This window comes from Caretta caretta, chromosome 2, assembly GCF_965140235.1.
Source record: "Caretta caretta isolate rCarCar2 chromosome 2, rCarCar1.hap1, whole genome shotgun sequence".
Lineage (NCBI taxonomy): Eukaryota > Metazoa > Chordata > Testudines > Cheloniidae > Caretta > Caretta caretta.
The window spans coordinates 231,776,959-231,791,248 of NC_134207.1; the positions used below are offsets into that span (position 1 = coordinate 231,776,959).

At 42.9% G+C, this 14,290-nt stretch overlaps 1 protein-coding gene across 1 annotated transcript in view; it reads left to right on the forward strand.

Annotated features, from left to right (window-relative positions):
• MALRD1 (MAM and LDL receptor class A domain containing 1) overlaps positions 1–14,290 on the forward strand; it is a 468,338-nt gene that overhangs the window by 344,573 nt on the left and 109,475 nt on the right. Inside the window, exon 31 of the mRNA XM_075124752.1 lies at positions 9,122–9,250. Coding sequence (XP_074980853.1) covers positions 9,122–9,250 — 129 coding nt within the window. The remainder of the gene's footprint in view (positions 1–9,121; positions 9,251–14,290) is intronic.

A 14,290-nucleotide genomic window follows, 5' to 3' on the forward strand; every position in this document is an offset into this window, starting at 1 on the left:
CTGATAGGAAGCTGCTGCATAGAAATTAAGTAATTTGACTAAGATCATATAGCATCTGTGAGCAAGCTGGGATTTGTACTCTGTCCAGGACCTTAATCGCAAGACCATCTCTCATCTCTCCTTGCCACATTTAATTATCTTCCCTGCCATGCAGTGAAAGGTAGTATGTAATCCAATGTTCCCTGCTTACATATTTGGGGTTATATCTGATAGATCTTCCCAAAGTAATATTTCACTGTCATGTCAGGGAGCCTTAATTGTGTGGCAAGGCTTGGATATAAAGGATTTTTTTGCTTCAAACTTCCTATGGCATTTTTTATAAACCTGATTATCCTTTACTCAGAACCAGCCAAATTCTTTACCTTTCGCTAGCTCACAGTTCCATTGTAATGTTACAGTAATTTCAAAAAATTGGTTGAAAATTACACTGTTAACAACATGCAAGTTAAACTGTAATGCCTTAAAAAGAATAAATTAACATATAGGAAAATGCCTATTAAATTAATGTAAACACGTTAGTTTGAAGCATCTATCATGTTGCAGAACTTTAGTATATACAATTCACAGAGCCTCCTGGAGTCTAGTTGAGTCTTCCACTATTTTTAAATATTAGGTAAGTTAACTCTTTGAGAGCTCTTTGTTGGGTCCCCTTTGTTGGGTCCTACAGTTTTCTTCTCTAGCCATTTGGAAACCACAGACATTCTCCTAAGCCTCCATTTGAATGCCATTCTGTGAAATGACAGGTTTCAGAGGAACAGCCGTGTTAGTCTGTATTCGCAAAAAGAAAAGGAGTACTTGTGGCACCTTAGAGACTAACCAATTTATTTGAGCATGAGCTTTCGTGAGCCACAGCTCACTTCATCAGATGTGTACCGTGGAAACTGCAGCAGACTTTATATACACACAGAGAATATGAAACAATACCTCCTCCCACCCCACTGTCCTGCTGGTAATAGCTTATCTAAAGTGATCAGCAGGTGGGCCATTTCCAGCACAAATCCAGGTTTTCTCACCCTCCACCCCCCCACACAAATTCACTCTCCTGCTGGTGCTAGCCCATCCAAAGTGACAACTCTTTACATAATCAAGTCGGGCTATTTCCTGCATAGATCCAGGTTCTCTCACTTCCCCCCCACCCCCATACACACACAAACTCACTCTCCTGCTGGTCTAAACTGACCACTCTCCAAGTTTAAATCCAAGTTAAACCAGAATATCTGGGGGGGGGGAGGGGTAGGAAAAAACAAGAGGAAACAGGCTACCTTGCATAATGACTTAGCCACTCCCAGTCTCTATTTAAGCCTAAATTAATAGTATCCAATTTGCAAATGAATTCCAATTCAGCAGTTTCTCGCTGGAGTCTGGATTTGAAGTTTTTTTGTTTTAAGATAGCGACCTTCATGTCTGTGATTGCGTGACCAGAGAGATTGAAGTGTTCTCCGACTGGTTTATGAATGTTATAATTCTTGACATCTGATTTGTGTCCATTTATTCTTTTACGTAGAGACTGTCCAGTTTGACCAATGTACATGGCAGAGGGGCATTGCTGGCACATGATGGCATATATCACATTGGTGGATGTGCAGGTGAACGAGCCTCTGATAGTGTGGCTGATGTTATTAGGCCCTGTGATGGTGTCCCCTGAATAGATATGTGGGCACAATTGGCAACGGGCTTTGTTGCAAGGATAAGTTCCTGGGTTAGTGGTTCTGTTGTGTGGTATGTGGTTGTTGGTGAGTATTTGCTTCAGGTTGCGGGGCTGTCTGTAGGCAAGGACTGGCCTGTCTCCCAAGACTTGTGAGAGTGTTGGGTCATCCTTTAGGATAGGTTGTAGATCCTTAATAATGCGTTGGAGGGGTTTTAGTTGGGGGCTGAAGGTGACGGCTAGTGGCGTTCTGTTATTTTCTTTGTTAGGCCTGTCCTGTAGTAGGTAACTTCTGGGAACTCTTCTGGCTCTATCAATCTGTTTCTTTACTTCTGCAGGTGGGTATTGTAGTTGTAAGAAAGCTTGACAGAGATCTTGTAGGTGTTTGTCTCTGTCTGAGGGGTTGGAGCAAATGCGGTTGTATCGCAGAGCTTGGCTGTAGACGATGGATCGTGTGGTGTGGTCAGGGTGAAAGCTGGAGGCATGCAGGTAGGAATAGCGGTCAGTAGGTTTCCGGTATAGGGTGGTGTTTATGTGGCCATTGTTTATTAGCACTGTAGTGTCCAGGAAGTGGATCTCTTGTGTGGACTGGACCAGGCTGAGGTTGGTGGTGGGATGGAAATTGTTGAAATCATGGTGGAATTCCTCAAGGGCTTCTTTTCCATGGGTCCAGATGATGAAGATGTCATCAATATAGCGCAAGTAGAGTAGGGGCTTTAGGGGACGAGAGCTGAGGAAGCGTTGTTCTAAATCAGCCATAAAAATGTTGGCATACTGTGGGGCCATGCGGGTACCCATAGCAGTGCCGCTGATCTGAAGGTATACATTGTCCCCAAATGTGAAATAGTTATGGGTAAGGACAAAGTCACAAAGTTCAGCCACCAGGTTAGCCGTGACATTATCGGGGATAGTGTTCCTGACGGCCTGTAGTCCATCTTTGTGTGGAATGTTGGTGTAGAGGGCTTCTACATCCATAGTAGCCAGGATGGTGTTATCAGGAAGATCACCGATGGATTGAAGTTTCCTCAGGAAGTCAGTGGTGTCTCGAAGGTAGCTGGGAGTGCTGGTAGCGTAGGGCCTGAGGAGGGAGTCTACATAGCCAGACAATCCTGCTGTCAGGGTGCCAATGCCTGAGATGATGGGGCGCCCAGGATTTCCAGGTTTATGGATCTTGGGTAGTAGATAGAATATCCCAGGTCGGAGTTCCAGGGGTGTGTCTGTGCGGATTTGATCTTGTGCTTTTTCAGGAAGTTTCTTGAGCAAATGCTGTAGTTGCTTTTGGTAACTCTCAGTGGGATCATAGGGTAATGGCTTGTAGAAACTCGTGTTGGAGAGCTGCCGAGCAGCCTCTTGTTGACAAAGGCTGACAAAGGAGGTGCTGTTGTCATCATGAATAGGTCGGAATATGAACAAGAGGCTGCTCGGCAGCTCTCCAACACGAGTTTCTACAAGCCATTACCCTATGATCCCACTGAGAGTTACCAAAAGCAACTACAGCATTTGCTCAAGAAACTTCCTGAAAAAGCACAAGATCAAATCCGCACAGACACACCCCTGGAACCCCGACCTGGGATATTCTATCTACAACCCAAGATCCATAAACCTGGAAATCCTGGGCGCCCCATCATCTCAGGCATTGGCACCCTGACAGCAGGATTGTCTGGCTATGTAGACTCCCTCCTCAGGCCCTACGCTACCAGCACTCCCAGCTACCTTCGAGACACCACTGACTTCCTGAGGAAACTTCAATCCATCGGTGATCTTCCTGATAACACCATCCTGGCTACTATGGATGTAGAAGCCCTCTACACCAACATTCCACACAAAGATGGACTACAGGCCGTCAGGAACACTATCCCCGATAATGTCACGGCTAACCTGGTGGCTGAACTTTGTGACTTTGTCCTTACCCATAACTATTTCACATTTGGGGACAATGTATACCTTCAGATCAGCGGCACTGCTATGGGTACCCGCATGGCCCCACAGTATGCCAACATTTTTATGGCTGATTTAGAACAACGCTTCCTCAGCTCTCGTCCCCTAAAGCCCCTACTCTACTTGCGCTATATTGATGACATCTTCATCATCTGGACCCATGGAAAAGAAGCCCTTGAGGAATTCCACCATGATTTCAACAATTTCCATCCCACCACCAACCTCAGCCTGGTCCAGTCCACACAAGAGATCCACTTCCTGGACACTACAGTGCTAATAAACAATGGCCACATAAACACCACCCTATACCGGAAACCTACTGACCGCTATTCCTACCTGCATGCCTCCAGCTTTCACCCTGACCACACCACACGATCCATCGTCTACAGCCAAGCTCTGCGATACAACCGCATTTGCTCCAACCCCTCAGACAGAGACAAACACCTACAAGATCTCTGTCAAGCTTTCTTACAACTACAATACCCACCTGCAGAAGTAAAGAAACAGATTGATAGAGCCAGAAGAGTTCCCAGAAGTTACCTACTACAGGACAGGCCTAACAAAGAAAATAACAGAACGCCACTAGCCGTCACCTTCAGCCCCCAACTAAAACCCCTCCAACGCATTATTAAGGATCTACAACCTATCCTAAAGGATGACCCAACACTCTCACAAGTCTTGGGAGACAGGCCAGTCCTTGCCTACAGACAGCCCCGCAACCTGAAGCAAATACTCACCAACAACCACATACCACACAACAGAACCACTAACCCAGGAACTTATCCTTGCAACAAAGCCCGTTGCCAATTGTGCCCACATATCTATTCAGGGGACACCATCACAGGGCCTAATAACATCAGCCACACTATCAGAGGCTCGTTCACCTGCACATCCACCAATGTGATATATGCCATCATGTGCCAGCAATGCCCCTCTGCCATGTACATTGGTCAAACTGGACAGTCTCTACGTAAAAGAATAAATGGACACAAATCAGATGTCAAGAATTATAACATTCATAAACCAGTCGGAGAACACTTCAATCTCTCTGGTCACGCAATCACAGACATGAAGGTCGCTATCTTAAAACAAAAAAACTTCAAATCCAGACTCCAGCGAGAAACTGCTGAATTGGAATTCATTTGCAAATTGGATACTATTAATTTAGGCTTAAATAGAGACTGGGAGTGGCTAAGTCATTATGCAAGGTAGCCTGTTTCCTCTTGTTTTTTCCTACCCCTCCCCCCCCCCAGATATTCTGGTTTAACTTGGATTTAAACTTGGAGAGTGGTCAGTTTAGACCAGCAGGAGAGTGAGTTTGTGTGTGTATGGGGGTGGGGGGGAAGTGAGAGAACCTGGATCTATGCAGGAAATAGCCCGACTTGATTATGTAAAGAGTTGTCACTTTGGATGGGCTAGCACCAGCAGGAGAGTGAATTTGTGTGGGGGGGTGGAGGGTGAGAAAACCTGGATTTGTGCTGGAAATGGCCCACCTGCTGATCACTTTAGATAAGCTATTACCAGCAGGACAGTGGGGTGGGAGGAGGTATTGTTTCATATTCTCTGTGTGTATATAAAGTCTGCTGCAGTTTCCACGGTACACATCTGATGAAGTGAGCTGTGGCTCACGAAAGCTCATGCTCAAATAAATTGGTTAGTCTCTAAGGTGCCACAAGTACTCCCATTCTGTGAAATGCCATCATTCTTGCTCTAAGGGTTATATCATGATAGAATGTAACTGTGAGATTGGCATGTGCTGCTCTTTTGAAACATGTTGCTGTTCCATGGGTCAATGGCTCCCGATAGCTTTCTCTTTGAATATATAAGTGCAGCCCAGCACGTGAAAACGAGATCCTTAACAAACTCTTGCTTTGTACGTAGGTATTTGCTGAGGTTTATTGGTTTGGAATGATTTCTATGTGTGGAGATGGGGGCGGTGTTTAGATTTCCATGGACCTTATTTAGGAGTTAGATTCTTTAAAAAAATTCACATGTATTAAAGGATATTGTTAATCTTGAATGAGACTATAAGGTAACAAAGTACCTTTCCACTTGGTTAAATGTCAAAGCACAGCCAAGGAATGTGATGAAACACAAAAGCCATTTATTTGCACACATCCCCCCACAGTCTGGACAAATGCAACAAGACAAGAAATTGTGGAGAAAAACCCTTATTTTACATGAAATACATCATTTTACCTTTCAACCACATGATAATCAAGTACTTCATCAGGAGGAGTTAGATTGGTTCATAAAGCAGTTCCACAGAAAGATTTAAATGCCACTCTTGTACACTGTAGTGTTATAATTCAATGGGTTAAATCATGGTAGAATGCCAGAGTCTGACAACCCAGTTTTTCAATTGCAGACAGGTAGGAATTGGCAGGATAATATTTTGAAAAGCCTCACGTTTTCTATGTTGATAGCAGCTTCTAACATGTTCTTATGTTAAATTGCATCCAGGCCTCGGAAATGAGATTGACATATATTAGTTTTCAGAAATGTTCTGGGATTAAGTATTTCTATTTTTTGAAAAATATTTAAAACAATGGTAACATGATACTTGAAAGGGTGCTGTTCTTGTGAATTTCCTCAGTCACTGTAGTTTCTGTAGTTACTTTTTATGATCAAAAACCATTATCATGTTTCTTGTTTTAGTATAATTTCTGTCAATACATTGGCTATGGTCAATCAGGGCCAGTATTGATGTATGCAGCAGAACGCTGTGCTCCCCCTCTCCCCTCCCACACCCACCCACCCTACATTTAGAGTTGAATTTTGATAGACTATGAAGTTTGGGGGAGGGTATTTTTGTTTTTAGATATTTGTACCAATTCTGGCATGTTGATTCCCAAAAAGATTTTGCCTTGGCCTTTGCCAGAGTCTTTGGCACAATCTATATACTGCTTGTAAATGTATATTGCAGTTCGTATGCAGCTACCCAGAAAAATGGTGTTCATGTGAGTTCTTACTCCAGAAGACTCCAAGCCACAATGTTCTGAATCTAGATCCAAACTTTCCAATAGTTATGTCTATTCAGATGTGCAGTTTGGGTAGGACCCATCTACAGTTCATCCAATCTTACTTTTGCAACATAATAGTTTCCAGCTTACTGCCTGAAATGTTTTTAATTTTTAAATTAGTTAAGAAGTATATTGCAGTGTTGTTGTAGCCATGTTGGTTCCAGGATGTTAGAGAGACAAGATGGGTGAGGTAATATCTTTTACTGGACCAACTTCTGTTAGTGAAAGAGACAAGATTTTGACCTTATACAGAGCTATTACCTTAACTACCTTGTCTTTTTAAGAAGTATATAGTATTTTGAAAACCTGGGTTCTATTTCTGGTTTTACCACTAAGTCACTTAAATCCCTGAGTGCCCTTAGGTAAATCACTTAAACTTTCTATGCTTCGGTTTAATGTAAATGTTTAATTTATGATTATTATTCGATTATTATTAAATTAATACAATTAAATAAACAAATAATAAATAAAATTAAGTAATTGTATGTTTAATTTATGATTATTATTTGTTTATTTAATTGTATTATCTTTCATTACAAGGTTTGAGGCCTTTAGACAGGGCCGGCTTTAGGCACCAGCAAAACAAACAGGTACTTGAGGCAACACATGTCTAGGGGCGGCATTCCGGCGCCTGCCATGCCACCCCTAGAAATGTGCCACCGCCTTCCCAGCTCGCCTCTGCCTCCCCCCCTAAGCACGCCGCCGCTCACTTCTCCCCACTCCCTCCCAGGCTTGCCACATGCCAAACAGCTGTTTGGCATGGCAAGCCTGGGAGGGAGGAGAAGCTGACCAGCGGTGCAGCGGGGGAGGCGGTGGAGCGGAGGTGAGCTGCGGTGGGGAGCTGTTCCTCTACACACACACCCCATTACTTCCTGCACTCACTCCCCCACCCTCACTCATCTCCGCTCCGCCTCCTCCCCTGAACGTGCTGCCTCTCCCTCGCCTGAGAGGGAGGCGGGAGAAGCGGAGTGGCAGCGTGTTCAGGGGAGCAGGCAGAGCGGAGGTGAGCTAGGGTGGGAGGTTACGGGGGGGGGCACAGGAAGCAATGGTGGGGGGAATGCGGTACACCCGGGGGAGCAGGCGGGGAAGGGGTTGAGAAGGGGCGGGGGGAGGGGGCATGAAAAAAAAGCGGGGCCAGCCAAAATTTCTTTTGCTTGGGGCGGCAAAAATCCTAGAAAAATCCCTGCCTTTAGATCTAAGGCCCAGTACTATTCATAGCTTTTTATTGCATATGAAGACTTGCCTCAGTCAGTGCTACATTTAACTAAGCCAGTCATTGAACTCCCCTTGAAGGATTTCAGTTACATCTCATGTATCTTTTGAATGTTTCCTTGTGTGTATGCTCTGTGGGACTAGGATTTAGTTTTGCTTTCTCATTTCGGCATCAATGAGAGCTTGTGGTCTGCCTCTGAATATCAGGTTTTAGGCAGGCGTCTGAAGTTGTGCAATCCAAGTTTTGAGAGCCATACAGAATCAACGAAATCTCTTAAAAATGTTGGCCTTATTCCTTTACATACTTAAAGTTGCTCTGCCCAGAGCTGTAGCTGATGATGAGTCCCACTTCAGTCATGTTTGAAGGAGCCATAGAACAAATTATAAAGAATACAGTCAAAGCACATTCTCCTATGTGTATCACTGAACAGCTTGAGGCAGTGGGAGAAAAAAATAATCTCAGACTCATAGAAAAATATAATCTCAGACTCATAGAAGTGCATTTTAAATATTGTGCTTTGGGTTATCAGCACAGCTCCTATTAATGCTAATTGGAGTTATGTAGCCAGTTCACTGAGCCACTTGATGAACATTTAGATCAGGATTTTAAGCTTGACAGATCTCAAAGGACTGAATCCAAGAGTTAGCTGGCCTTGGCTCTTTCCTTGGGTATATTGCCCCCAATTTATTCATTCATTCCCATTCACACTCTTCCACTATTTTACCAAGATTCAAGAGCGATTGAAAAGTTGTTCTGGTAAAATGAATCTTCATTTTAAATAGTTTAGGCTGAATCCCTATGCAGCCTGCATGTTGACTGCAGTAGGTTTCTCTACCACACACTGAAAAATCTCACACAATTAGATGACCTGAAACACTTCAGAAAACTATGCACTGTATGAAAGTAGCATAGTGATAATTTCAGGCAATTTGACACGATCTTATTTCTAAATTATGTCATATATTGAGATTAGGTTTACTCCTTTGCCCTGCCCCCTTTATACCTGTTTGTAGCAAATTGAATTGTATGCACACATATCACACCACAAATAAATTAGGAATTGAGTTGTGCTGATGTGGAAGTGAATTCCTATTCACCAAAACATTCCATCCTCACAGCTTTGACTATCACCAATATAGCAGTCTAGTCAGGCACAAGACATCATTAAAAGAGAGTGGGATTGAATAACATCTGTTGGATGCAGTAAATCACTAAAGTGATAGTGTATAATGGGTAAACAAATAAAAAAGGTCATACTTTGATTTAATTAAAGTATTGATTTAAATGTCCTGTTGGTTTCAGTTGGAGAGAGTCCTAGGGAATGCCCAGCACTCACTGATTTTATGTGTTGGAACAAGAACTGCATTGAGTCTCACCTTGTTTGTGACTACAAACCAGACTGCAAGGACCTATCAGATGAAGTTGATTGCAGTAAGTACAACTTTCTATATTAATATTAAAATTTTAACCCTAAATACTGTAACCAGTTTAGATGGATTTGTACAGCTGCTTAGGAGAAGGTAATATAAGTATGCTGTTCCCTCTCTTGTTCCCCCATCACACAAAGTTTTACACTTTCAGATCCTCAAAGACATTTACTGAGCAAAAATATTTAAATGTGACTGAGTCACAAATGTGCAACATACTCAAAACAAAGAGCAAATAGAAGACCAACTTCATTTTTTTAAAGGAAGATAATCCAAGGATTACTATACACATTATCTATAGGAAGAAACTTGAAAGGATTTTGAGCTGTCAACATTTAAGGGAAAAGCCTAATAAGGAAATTGGTAAAAATATAGAAGCATTTAGAGTAAGGTTCTGCTCCAAACACTGACCATGTAAAAATTATCCTTCAGATCAGCTCCCTGTATGTGCTCATTTTCATGACACAAGTACATTTTTATTGCTTTTTACTACTCCAAAACTAACAAAAGACCAGAATGAGTGAGTTGGATTACTTTCCTCCTTCTGCATCGTCAGTAGAACTCTTTGATAAATTCCAATCTGTTTACACCTGTGCAACCTCAGTGACAACTGAAGATTGCAACTTAATTTGGCCTGGAGAACTTTATTATTGATGATGATGTGTGAGAAGGAAAGAACCCAGTTTGCCTTGTAGAGCATACATTAATAGGACTTGCAGTTAAACTACCTTTAAACACTTAAACTGATCATATTTGATGTTAAGATGCAGCACACATGGAGCCCTTGCCTCTGTCCCCACCCTGCCTCCAATGCCATTTTTGCAGAGTCACTTTTGAGACTAGAACTACATTTTAAGAGCAAGAGGACAGAACAGTTTATTAAGGCATTTACTTAATCCTGGCAATCAATCCGTGTTTCTTAATCTTGAATCTATAGGGCCAAATTCTGCTATGGTGTACATGTGAAACTATTACTGAAATCACTCTTGATATGTAGGGGAGAGAAAATACATCTTAAACAACAAAAATAGATTTTTTCCCCTCTCATATATGGTGAAAGGTCACATTAGACAAGGCTCCAAAAGAATAGAGTGGCATAATCTTAAATCCTATATTTAGGGATTGCAGAGGCCATATAAAGTGTTCACTGAGAATCTGTATTGTGACCAAATGTGCAAATAATGTCACTCTGGGAAGTATATTAGGAAGAAGAGGAAGGAAAAGGCATATTATCATTAAAATATTATATGATACCGGAACTCTTCTCCCTCTTTCCCTATTTGTTTTAAAGTAAATAATGTATATATCTAAAGTGTAGATCCTAAAGCAGTGTCTTTATGCAGTCTTTTGGCCAGATTCACAACTGGAACAAATCTAAGCTGAACTGAACCTTTAAAAGGATAACCAGTTCAAGTAGATAAATGGATTTTTAACGGATTGATCATATTTTGTAGCATTACATTAATATTTCTTCAGTAGTCAGGCAGTGTGACTGCAACAAAATACTTCGTAAACTATCCACGATTATATTTTACAGGGCCCCAATAGAAAAACATCACACTGAAACTGTGTCTAATGCAAACTGCTTTTTAATGACACTCAGAAAACTAATGAAGATCTTGATTTATTCTGTAAATGCTGTTATTGCATACAGTAGTTGCCATTGGTTTCTGTAAGTGTTCTCTAGAGATAGCTTGTGAGACCTTCAGCTTTCTTTTCTTAGTCAGGCAATGAATGGGAGCATTTAATGCCATAAATCAGTCCAAGTCACAAACCAAATGTTTGTTATGATGTATAAAAGCGATTCTTGGGAAAATATTAACTTCAATGAACCTTAAATGTATAAGGCAAAACTGGCCTTTGCTTCACAGATTTACCACAGATGGAGAGGGCATGGGGAACTTCTTTCTCCCCTCTGTCCGGCAACAGTCCATATTGCAATGTAGCACACAGAGTGCTAAAGTAAGTGCTAGGTTAGTTGCCCTGTCCAGCATACCTGTGGTGTTTAAATGTTGCTTGTAATTATTAGGCTTGGGAGCACTGGCTGTTGGGAGTCTGAAAGGACAGGAAACAGGAAGGAGTGGGGAGGAGTTGAAGAGGCTGAGGAAGAGCTACTCAGCGTGTAGCAGCAGCTTGGAAAAGAGGTTTCCACTTTAAAAAATAAAGTCCTGTTGAAGTTTGTTAGTACCTTGCCTGGCTACTACAATACCACAGTACCAAGGGCTGGGGGTGTTTGGATTTGAGACAGGGGTAGAGGTGATCCCTGGGTGTGTCTGCTGTGGTGTAGAATAAGCACTAGACGGGGGCATAAACTACTCTTTTATAATGAAGAGCAAAATGTACTCCAGCGTGCTTTCATCCTTCAGCCACCTTGAGCTCTTCCTGCACACACCCACACCCCCAGCATAATGCAGCTCCAAATAGCAAAGGTCAGATTTTCTCACACAACGCTAGGGGAAAGCCTCTTCCCCTTCAGCCTGGATGCAGGGACCTTCCACAACCCTCCCCTGGTGAGGAGAAGCAGCAGGAGTCAGAATGACTGTGAGAGAAACGCCTGCTGCTCCAACCTGCCCCACCCTCACATCACCTTTGGATATTTGAAACTTTTGGCTGCAATTTTTCTTTTTTCTCTCAGCTCCAGGTTGGAATTGATCCCCCACTTTGTTACACCAGTTTTACACCAGTGTAACTATTGAAGTCAAGGATCCAGTTTTGCTGTTGTGTAAATCTGGAGTAATTCCACTGAAACATTTCTCTAGATTTACAACGGAGTTTGGCCCAACAGAGATCATTTCCACATTCAATTGGTGTAACAGAGTATTGTGTTGCATCCTATTTTAAAAAAAATAAAATGGCAGCAGTTGCTTTTTATATGCTTCATTCCTTCCAGTCAGGCATTCTTGCACAATTTTCATTTTCTTTCAAAGCCCATTGGAAGTACGGATGTGAAAATCACACATGAAAGCCATTTCTGTTTTCATGAACTGTAGTCAATTATACACGCAGATCTGATTAATAGCAGGCCTCAACATTGATGAACCATCTCGTGCAGTGCTTGAATTATTGAAATAAAAGCAATTTTGCAGACAAATGGACCAGTCCTTTTCTCATAACTCCTAAACAGTCTCTGTTTACATCAAAAAGAAGAAATACCCAGCAGGTGCAGACATGCAGGTGACTTCATCGACCCTGCAAATGCCGTTCATAAATATTTATTATTAAATGCTTTCTGAAGCACTGGTAAGATATTAGAGCTGAATTCCTGCTGTCAGGCAATGCATTATAAATAGCATTATAAAATCAAAATTCATTTGGTTTTTGATCTGTTTAGAACTCTACAAGACACATGTACTTTCTTTTGAGATTGCGCAGCCAAATTCTTTTGAAGTGCCTGCTTGTCTATTTCACTTATTAAAGCTCAGCTTTCCTTTGTAGTGCAGCACAGCGTACAATATGGACCAGTGTGGAATGTTCCATGTGTTTGTGTTCCTATTTTTCTTTAATGGTTTTCCTAAGGCACCAGTTGAGGATCCTCCTCTTAGAGTTCACATGCTATAATTTTAATGCTGTAATTTTAGCGCCCTCGTGGCCAAGATGGAGTCTGCTCTGCAGGCAGCTCTGGCCAAGAGACTGTGCGCCCAGGAAGGCAGCAGGGAAAGTTCCTTCCACACCAGGGACACCTGTTCCAAACCCCCCAGAGTGAACACACCCTCACTGGAAAAGGACAATGAATATAGGAAAGGGAAATGTTTATTTACAGAGGGGTGAGTGGAGAAAAACAATAGGGGAAAATTTAGGGGCACAGTAAAACAGGGTTGCATTCAACTCAAGGCCCCACAGGCCCAGTGGTACCAAAGTCTGAAAGGGCAGACACCCAGCAATGTGTCTGCACACATTGTTCAGGAGTCCTGGGCAATGGTCCAGTCCAGCAGTGAATCTTGGGTACTCCTGGTCATCGTCAGTGAACTTCCTCCAACAAACCCATCTGGTGGCCTTTTCTGCCGCTCTCTGCAAAGCCACACAGAGTGACAACCTCCCTGCTTAACTAGCTAACAGCCTTTCTCCTTATTCCCAATGCAAAGTCACAATCCCCAGTATTCAGCCCCATGCAGCTCTGGGCAGCAGTGATACTGGGTCCAGCTCCAATTTGTCCTTCTTGGGCAATTTCTTCCTGGCATAGTGCTCCTCCTGGCTCCTGTCCTGGGGTGTGCCCGATTAGCTGCTCTGTCCCTCTCAGGCTTCAGGCAGATTTTTGGCTGCTTTACTCTTTGAGGGCCTTCTTGCTGCAGCCCTTATCATAGAATCATAGAATATCAACGTTGGAAGGGACCTCTGGAGGTCATCTCGTCCAACCCCCTGCCCAGAGCAGGACCAATCCCAACTAAATCATCCCAGCCAGGGCTTTGTCAAGCCTGACCTTAAAAACTTCTAAGGAAGGAGATTCCACCACCTCGCTAGGTAACACATTCCAGTGTTTCACCACCCTCCTAGTGAAAAAGTTTTTCCTAATATCCAACCTAAATCTCCCCCACTGCAACTTGAGACCATTACTCCTTGTCCTGTCATCTGCTATCACTGAGAATAGTCTAGATCCATCCTCTTTGGATCCACCTTTCAGGTAGTTAAAAGCAGCTTCTTCTCTTCCATAGACTAAACAATCCCAGTTCCCTCAGCCTCTCCTCATAAGTCATGTGTTCCAGACCCCTAATCATTTTTGTTGCCCTTCGCTGGACTCTCTCCAATTTCTCCACATCCTTCTTGTAGTGTGGGGCCCAAAACTGGACACAGTACTCCAGATGAGGCCTCACCAATGTCGAATAGAGGGGAACGATCACGTCCCTCGATCTGCTGGCAATGCCCCTATTTATACACCCCAAAATGCCATTGGCCTTCTTGGCAACAAGGGCACACTGTTGACTCATATCCCGCTTCTCGTCCACTGTCACCCTTAGGTCCTTCTCTGCAGAACTGCTGCCTAGCCATTCGGTCCCTAGTCTGTAGCGGTGCATTGGATTCTTCCGTCCTAAGTGCAGGACTCTGCACT